The 10,025-nt window shown below is 33.3% G+C and overlaps 1 protein-coding gene across 1 annotated transcript; it reads right to left on the minus strand.

Annotated features, from left to right (window-relative positions):
• LOC149075997 (eukaryotic initiation factor 4A-III) lies at window positions 1–7,885 on the minus strand. The gene is made up of 11 exons (XM_089243523.1): window positions 7,643–7,885; window positions 7,480–7,552; window positions 5,833–5,962; window positions 5,534–5,666; window positions 5,306–5,386; window positions 4,914–5,055; window positions 3,321–3,459; window positions 2,547–2,662; window positions 599–706; window positions 350–477; window positions 1–219 (listed from the first exon to the last, which is right to left on the minus strand). The coding sequence occupies exons 1-11, from the start codon at window positions 7,782–7,784 to the stop codon at window positions 203–205; spliced, it is 1,209 nt and encodes a 402-aa protein (XP_089099649.1). The 5' UTR covers window positions 7,785–7,885; the 3' UTR covers window positions 1–202.
• Between the last annotated feature and the right edge of the window lie 2,140 nt (window positions 7,886–10,025).

Here is a 10,025-nt window from a genome sequence, read left to right on the forward strand (position 1 = left end):
TCCAGTCAAAGATGTTTTATTCATTAAAATACACAGTTTTCAGTACTTCAGAAAGAACTTTTCCCAAGTCTTCAATATGTTCAATTACTGGAAAATGTTTACCATACATTAATAATAATAAATGGAGTATGAATAATGCTCTTATATGCCAGAAGATGAAAGTCCATATGTATATCTTGACAGTCAGCCAACGATGTCTCCTTCAAATCAAATCCGCCACTAAAAAAATTGTAAAAATGAATTAAAAATTTGTTTTCACAAGACTCACACAAGTTATACTATGAAATATTACCATGTTACGTGCCCAACACGGGAGATGAATTTTTACTGATAAAAAAATTGTGCTTACAATTCATAGGCATCTCATCAATTTGAGTACTGTAGTACTGTTCAATATCCCTCAAAATTCTGATGTCATCTGTTTTTGCAAAGTTGATGGCAACACCTTTACGCCCAAACCTTCCAGAACGACCAATTCTTTTGGCAAAAAAAATGTATTTATGGCTTTAAGAAGGCAAGATCAATTTTTACAACATATTCAAATATGTCTTTTATAATACACAAATTAATATTCAATAAACATAGTAAAAAAAGTCACCTGTGAATATATAATTCTCTGTTGTTAGGCAAATCATAATTTATGACAAGAGAAACTTGCTGCACATCGATACCACGAGCCCAGACATCAGTGGTTATCAAAACTCTCCTTTTCAATTGAAAAAAAAAGGTAATCATTAAACCAATTTTTTTAAATTCATAAAAACAAATTTCACTATTCTCAGAATGAATGTTGGAATTAAAGTTAAATACATATATAATAAGATAGTATCCATGTCGCCACTTTTTTTCTTTTTTTTTTTATAATTTTTCAATATATTTTTAAAATTTGCTGTAACAAATTTTCATTTGTTAAGGAAATGTCATCCTCCTGTCTGTCCCCAGCCCATTTTTCAAATATTAAAATAACTTTCTATCCTAAAACAAAAAAATATTTTTTCCAGTGATATATATTTTTAATACTGATGTAGCTTCATCTTTTTCTTACTTTTAAATATTTTTTATCAATACTTTAGGGGCTGTTCAAGTATTACGTAAGCACACTTTTAGCCATTTTTGACCCCCTCCCCCCCCTTGTCAGCAAAATTTCGTCATCAGCTCTGCCCCTCTGAATCCAACTCATATTTTCATAAAGGGTGGTTGATGATGTAAGCATTATCCAATCCCCCCTTGTCATCAAATCGGAAACCCCCCCCCCCCCATTCACGACATTTGGGAAACATTGATTCAAGTCCTACAACACCAGTTCCTGCAAGAAGAATGCAGCCATCAATTAGAATTGTAAATTAATTCATACACGAGGTTCAGGAAAAAAGAAGCGAGTGTTTTCATCAAATGTCCAGGCTATTTCATTTTGTGAGAAATATATACAGTCGAATCCTGTTATAATGAACTCCAAGAAGCTAGAGAAATCACTTTGTAACAACGAAATTTCATTATAAAGTAATTTCAGATTTTTTACATTGTTAAAACTTTTTTTTATAATAATGTGATCCTCACGTATTCCCAAGGGATCAACATAATCCATCCAGGAAATTTTGTTTTCGTTAAAACGAGATTTTTGCACTATAACAGTATTCGTTAAAACAGGAATCGACTGCAATTGAAAATTTTCACTATCACATGTTTCAGTGATAATCGTAGTCGGGTGGTCAATCATAGTTTTATGGGCAGTGTATCTATAGTTTTGATTTATTGCAATTGGGTATTTAGGCTATGACAACTATAATTTTATGGGTTTTCCAATATTATTTCTTTACTTTATTTTTTCCAATCACCTCGTTGGGAAACTTTCCTATGTGGCTTCTGACTTCGTATTTGTATAAGAGTGATTCTCACATGAAATTGCCTCAATTGTGTCCCTCTCCAACAGGTTACAAAATTGTCTTGAATGAATTTTCATATCCCATGTCCATCATATGATTATGTCCATTACCCGTGAACATTGAATGTATCCCTATAAATGCTGGTGAAATAAGTTTAATGGCAAAAATAAACATGTGTTTTCAAGTGGTGGTGACGCAGATAGCCCCGCTCACATGGGAAATGGAAGTTTAATTTCATTCGACAAAACGAAAAAAAATCACAAATTATGGGAAAAGGCACGCGAAACCGTAAAAAAATCACCAAAGAGAACGGGGGGTTAAATTTTTTTTTCTCTTCCTTTCCCTGTGAGAGAGAAATTTGCCAAGCAGGTTATATCCACTAAACCACTTCCATTGACAGCACTGTTGCTCATAACTGTTGAGCAAAATTAATTTTTGAAGTAAAAAAGTTGTAAACAGATTTTATGGAAATGTAGTTAAAAAAATAAAAATTTTTGCATTAATTCATCAAAATTTGAAAATTTTGCTTTCATCACATTTATTTCATAAATATGATGTGACACCTAAGACGGACATTGTATAAAACGGAAATTTGTCTTAAATGAAATATTATTTTATACAGATTTCACTGTGCTGTACACATCGCATAGACAATATACATACGTCTGTCCTGATCTGAATTCTTTCATGATAGCATCTCTTTCTTTCTGAGGCATGTCACCGTGCATCGATGAAACTGTGAAGTTTGATTCCCTCATTTTTTCTGTCAGCCAATCAACCTATTACAAAATTTACGGGCAAACTATTATTTCACACATTATTTGGTGTGGATGTAATTAAGTTTCTCTTTTTACACAAGGTGAAATAGAAATTACTATAATAACTTGAATTTCCTTTTCAAGTGAAATACTAAGATTCACAAGTTAGTAAAATCTAAATTTTACTTTGATAAACAATACTCTTAGTTTGTTTCATTGTCATGATCTGATGAATCAATCATTCGCCAATAAAAACTATGGAACATTTCAATTTTTCAAAAAAGGTACAGCTCTTGCTTCTACTGAAAAAAGATTCGTTCTTCAACAATGTGATTGTTATGAGTGATGATATAGTATCACAAATTAAATCTTCACCCTACACTTGTTTATCCCATCCCCATGAAAAAATTCCTTGGCGGGAAAAAAAACCTATCCAATATGCCCAGTAAACAACATAAGCAGGTACAGACTTCTTGAATGGGATGGGGTTCACTCCCACTCTATGCCAACAATACAAATTTTTCACCTTTGTTTTTGATGGGTGAGGAAAATTTGACAATAACTTCCTCAGTACCAATGATCTAGGTTATACTGCATATCATCAGCAATTACTAAGGATTATCAAAACAGGTGTATAAATCAATAACACTGAAAAGATAGATATTAGTAGACATCTTACCTTTCGCTTTGTGTTGCAGAATATGACAGCTTGGGTTATTGTGAGAGTATCATACAAATCACACAACGTGTCTAGTTTCCACTCTTCCCTTTCCACAGCAACAAAGAACTGTTTGATTCCTTCTAAAGTCAATTCATCACTATAATATGAATATACATTAGCATAAGATTTCTCACAATGATAATGCATTACACATCAAATTAGCTGAAATAAATACTAGGGCTAGTCTGACTAACAACTGGCCGATTAACCAACCCAATTAATCTCAGTAAAAAAGTTTAGTTGAGTTAATTGGCACAATCAATCTGATTAAACTTCGACAAATTTTTTTATTAAAAGCTTAGAGTTTGCCCCGATTCATTTTACAAAACCGGTTAGATGTCTTAGTGTTCTAATACATAGCATTTTTGATAAGAAACCATATTTGAAATCAATATTTCGATCAAATTTTTTTGATGCCAATTCAATGAAAAATGATCATTTTAGTTTCATATTGAGTTCAGTTAAAAACAGAAGTTTTACAACAAAAAAATTGTCTTCACTGTGGACAGCAGTTTTGTATTCAGCAAGCATCAGTGCCGCCGCCCCCCCCCCCCCCCACACACACAAACTCCAGTATACAATTTGGGGAACGAGTAACAGTAGGCAGATTGAAAGTAGTTTCGCAATCATTAACTGAAAAATGATTTTTATACAAAAAAAGAGGACCCTAATGAATAAATTCCAAGATTTAGCAAATATATGTTCAGCGCATCGGATTGTTCCAAGTGGGCACCCTAAATTTCTTAATCTAGTTTACATCTAGCAAATAGCGGAATGGACAAAATATATTTCTATAGCATTGATCAACATTATACAGTTACCAATACAATTGTTATAAATAATGAGCAAATGAAAATATTCTATTAAAACTTGATTAATCAGCCGATTAAAAATTTTTGATTAACTAGTTAGAATTGTAATTGATTCCAGCCCTAATGAACACCCTTTCATGTAATAAATAATACTTTCATTTAAGGGGTCATGCCTTTTAACATGGTGAAAAACTTTGCTCTAATAGAAATATCATTAAAAATACTATTTAACCATTGTGGTTTGTTTCAAATTTTTTACACGTTCTTGATTGTATGCGCTATCCTATGCTGGTATCAAGTTTCACATACCTCTGATAATTTTTTGGAAATTTATTTATCTTTATCATATGATAAAATACCATGACATCAATGTAATTGAATAAAAATTGCTTGCAAAACTTTATACTAGCACGGGATAGCACATGCAATCAAGAACATGTGTAAAAAATTTGAAATGAATCAATGATTAAATAGTATTTTTATGATATTTCTATTAGAGCAAAGTTTTTCACCATGTTAAAAGGTACGAGACCCTTTGAACTACATATTCATTTTTACCATATCTCTGTTACTATAGGGTTACGCCAACAGTTTATGGCTAACTCCAAATGGTTATTTTATCTTTTTTTGTTGAGTGGTTTGTGAGATAGCTACTAAAATAAGAGGCTTTTTGATGCAAACAAATTTTGTGTTCCCGACTTGGCACTACCCATGCATATACGATATTTGTCAAACCTACCGCTTCACAAGTATGCGAACAGGTTCTGTCATGAATTTGCTGGTCATCTCCAGGATTTCGTGTGGCAAAGTTGCAGAGAGGAGAACAACTTGTGTTGCAGGTGGTAAGTATCGATATACATCATAGATCTGATCCTTGAAACCTGAAAGTTTGAATGAAATAACAATGAAAGCAATCTCATTTCCTAAAACATTGAATTTCATTAAAGCAACATACAGACATATCAGAATTCTTACCTTCCAATAAAGATGCAGATTTCAAAACAATTTTGGAAAATGCATTACAAATTCTTTAAGAGACTTAACATTCAATTTTATTTTTGTTGCGAAATTATGTCACTTCAATTATTAAACATCTCACATTTACAAACTTAACTGCACATCATTCATTACCTTTGTTCAGCATTTCATCAGCTTCATCTAAAACGAGCATTTTTATTGACCTGGTTCTCAAATTCCTTCTTCTTATCATGTCTGTAGAAAAGAAAAAGCATGATTTTACTTCACTTAAATATAAAATAGTTCTCATGAAACACACAAAATTATTTACTTGTAGAATTTTTATTTACGCTCGAAAGTAAAATAAAAAAAATACTTCAATTTTTTCATGGTGTAACTTACCAAAAACTCTGCCAGGTGTTCCAGACACGACATGTGTACCATAATCTAGCTTGCGAATGTCTTCACCCAAGTTGGTTCCTCCAATACAAGCATGACACTGCACATTCATGTAATCGCCAAGTGCCAATATAACCTGCAGAATTTTTTAAAATTTTATCAATAAAAGAATCATAATGTCACATTTCATCATATGATTCATCACTAACAGAATTAATTTAATGTAATGTTATAACTTTGAGCATCTCTGGTAGTTATTTTAAAAATTGAAAATGAATGGCATATTTCAAATGCATTCAGACCTTTTGGATTTGAACAGCAAGTTCCCTGGTTGGTGATAATATCAACACTTGGGTTTCTCTCAGCTCCATGTCTATGGTCTGAAGGACACCAATGGAAAATGTTGCAGTCTTTCCTGTTCCAGATTGTGCTCTTAAAATTACAAATACATTTTAATATTACTTCAGGTCATATTTATAGATATCAAGGTCTTTCCTATACATAAAATAATCTAAATACCATAAATGATTTTGAACAAAATGACAAAAAATATATATCACGATAATCTGCTATATAACAATGTTACTACCTGGTCCCAATACACTTTTCATAGTGTTAATATATTTCATCTATAACTCCTCTGTAATGAAACGTTTATCTGATCCCTCGAGTACTGTTTTTTTTTGTTTTTTTTTTAAGTATCACGTTAAAGTTCTCTCTGAGGAAAAACTGGCTAGCATTTGTGCGTTTCAATTGAAAAACCAACTTCAACCATCATTGTGATCAGCTGTAGATCATGAAGTGACACCAACCGGCCACATAAAACTGGATAACGCTACAAAGCTTGATAGACATCTCTAGAGATATCAAAGTAATTCAGGAAATACTGCACTTCAAATGCACTCGACGGAAAAAGATGCTTTGTTGTAGTGATAAAAAAGTTGTACTGGAGGGAGAGTATGAATAGAAGAATGATAGTGTTTAGAATAGAGATGCGAGGTGAGAATATTCTCCTGGATGTAAAAATTGGAGAATAATCGAGAATATTCAATATTCATTTTTCTTTTAAATAATTCAAATTTTTTTACTAATTTTGTTTATATTATGAAATATAAATCAGTTTTCATTGCCTGAAACATTTACAACAAAACAATTTTTGGTATAAACCCCGCCCCCACCAAAGAAAACTTTAGTTATAGAATATTCTCCAGGTCATGATGAGGGGTTTTTAAAAGTTTGGTTATAAAGATTTTAGAAACCTTTAGATTAAAACCTTAAGAAATATTTTAAAATTAAATAAATTTGCAGAAATAAGTTCACAACAAAAGAAATTAAATCAAAGTTGATTGATAAAGGAAGCTATTCTTATATAATCACTTTCATTCTAAGATACAGAACTGTTGTTTTCTTCAATGCACATACTTAAATTCTGTATCACTCACATTTCTTTAAAAGTTGTGCAATTCAGCCCTGTTGGTTTAATTTTCTAGCTTTCAAACATTAATATTGTTCTTGACGGGGGAAAAAGACGGATACAAAGAATATTCTCTCAAAGGATTATTATAAATTACTAGATAATATTCTTATCAAAAAGTTATTTATCAAGATTATTTATTATGTTATTATATATATTCTTGATAATACTCTCTGGAAAAAGTTCAGTAACTGAAGAATATTCTCATCAAGGAGAATATTCTCTGGAAGGACTGTTATTAATAACTTCAGAATTCTTATTATTTTCTATAAGTATATTCCCCAGTAATTTATGAAAGTAGTCCTTCCAGAGGATATTATTCGTAACTATATCATAAATAACAGGAGAATATTCTCATCAAGAACTTAAGTCAAGTTATTTATTATAGTAGTCCTACCAGAGAATATTCTCCGAAAGATTATTCTTGAGAATTTTACATCTCTAGTTTAGAAGATAAAGTTCTTTCTATACTTACTGTGCTATGACATCCCGGCCCTTCATTATGGGTTTGATAGCCCTCTGTTGGATTGCGGATGGTTTCTCGAATCCTACGAAGAAGAAATAGGAATTATACTCACGAAAAACATAATAGTAATATTAATTTAATGAGAAATGTGGTTTGTTTGTTTTTTACTCACCATAGGCATATATTCCTCTCAAAAGGTCCTCATTCAAGCCCATGGTATCGAAGGTTGGCAAAATTTCAACATCTTCACTCGTTTGAAATTCAACATTTGACAAATCTGTTTCTATGACACGACGAGATCTATTACCACTCATTTTGACAACTTTCGTACAATTTAAATCGGTTCAAACAACCACATGCACGCAAAAAGGTTGACTTGATGGGAACTGAGAAATTTAGTACTGCCAGGGAATTACTCATTAAATAAGCTCTATTATCCGAGGCAAAAATAGAAAAATTAGTTTGGTTCATGCCCGTCGGAGGTATTTGAAAAAAATATATATAATTTTTAAATTTTATCACTCATGATTTCACAAAATAGTTTTCACTTTTACTAAGAAAAAAAAGATAAAAATTATATTTGGAAACTAAATATAACCTTAAGTTTGTGCAAAAAAATATCCGCAGAAGTTAAAATTGAGTTTCAAGTATGTTAGCTGACCATATTTTTCCGAGACAAAATACGGAAGCTTTATTGCCACCAATAATGACACAAGCACTGTAAACCTACTTTACTTATAGCTCAGTGACTGAAGGTGAGCGAAGTTGCCAACTATCCATGAAATGACCGAAAAACCAATCATAGGCGGTGATAGACCTAAAAGTCGGGGAGGGGCACGATGATTGCTGGGGGGGGGGGGGAGAAGGGCATGATGATGATGATGCCAATTCATATACGCAAATACCCAGGCATTGCCAATAATTTCTGCTCTAGAAGATATTGGCATTGCCCCCCTGTATCTCCACCTCCACCCATGAAACCTTAGAGGAGAATTATATTTCTCCTCGATGCATGAAACCAATTGCGGCGGGAAATGAGGCTGTAGCAGAGCCGTAACTAGGCTGGGGCAACCGAGGTATTGCCCAGGGCCCCGAGACAAATAGGGGACCCAAAAAAATTAACATTTATTTTGCATAATAATAATTCGTTCAAGAAGGGCCCCAAAGAAAGGTCTGCCCCCGAAGCCTCGAAAAGGTGCACTACGGCTAGTAGTGTATCAAAAAACTTAATACATGACAAAAATATGAGATGAATATTCATAGACTGACCATATTTCTTTGAAGAAAATACTGGATACCAAAGTACGATATACCCCCCCCCCCCACCCGTAACGGTCATCTCTATTTTACTACCAAATAATAATTTCCCCTAATAATAAAGTACGCATTTCAAACACGATTAACGGTCACCGCTCTTTTTAAGGACGTTAAGGACGAATTTTTTTTGTCCCATCAGTGTCAGAAAAAGAGAGGCTTTACTGGATTCCAAAAACACATAGGCGGAGATAGACTCGAAAGTCTGGGGGGGGGGCACGATGATGATGATCTCAATTCATATATGCACATATACATTAGATCAGTCGACTCCACCTTTGATGCTGCCCCTCCCCCCTCCCGTATCTACACCTATGCGAAAACATCACCAAAAATGATGCCGGAAATAAGCGAAGTTGCCAACTCTTACTAAAGTCACTGAAAAATCGTCAGTGGCGGCAAATGAAGCACTACTGCAGTGGTTCTCAAACTTTTGTGACCCGTGACTTCATTGCCCAATTCATCGTTTAGCCGCGGGGTTCCCCAGAATAGTTCAACAGAAAGATCCACTTAAAAAGCAGAAGTCACACACATATCGATATTGCCAGTTCAACCACGACGCGCACGTTAAGGAAAAACACTGCACTGCTGCAAATTGCAATGAATTAAATTAATTCTACGAAATAAAACATTTAAACACATGACAAATGTGATAATTGATAATAAAGATGAATATCATTATTTATAATCGTAATTATCATAATACAAATAATTTATGCGAGTTGCGATGATAATTTTAATCCTTCAATTTGAATACAGGATAAAAGTTGGCTTTGTTGGAAACACGTTAATAATCGTCGAGTGTCTCGCAGATAAATATACCGTATATTTTACTCACTGGTGGAAGAGACCAATTTCCTGTCGTCTGCTTCTTAGTTTAAAACCAGCAGATACGTCAGATTATGCTCACATAATAGCGTGATTATTCAACTGAAAGCCGATGAAAAAGGGTAAGTGTGTGTACAGTCGAATCTCGTTTTAACGAATACCGTTATAGCGAAAATCTCGTTTTAACGAACACTTTTCTATAATCCCCCAAATAAGTTTACATAGGAACAATGCTAGGTAACCTGGAATTCCTTTAAACGAAATTTCGTTTTAACGAAGTGGTTCCTCTGGTCTCTTGGCGTTCGTTATAATGGGATTCAACTGTAGTTACAATTTTTTGTCATCTATTTCGATTCACAGATTCAGGAGCCCCCGGGACCAAAGTGATGGTCTGGGGGGGGGGGGCTTTTACC

The sequence above is a fragment of the Pholcus phalangioides genome, unplaced genomic scaffold (assembly GCF_987345545.1).
Source record: "Pholcus phalangioides strain wild (caught in Gottingen) unplaced genomic scaffold, Ppha-v1.0 ptg000015l_1, whole genome shotgun sequence".
In the NCBI taxonomy this organism is placed as follows: Eukaryota; Metazoa; Arthropoda; class Arachnida; order Araneae; family Pholcidae; genus Pholcus; species Pholcus phalangioides.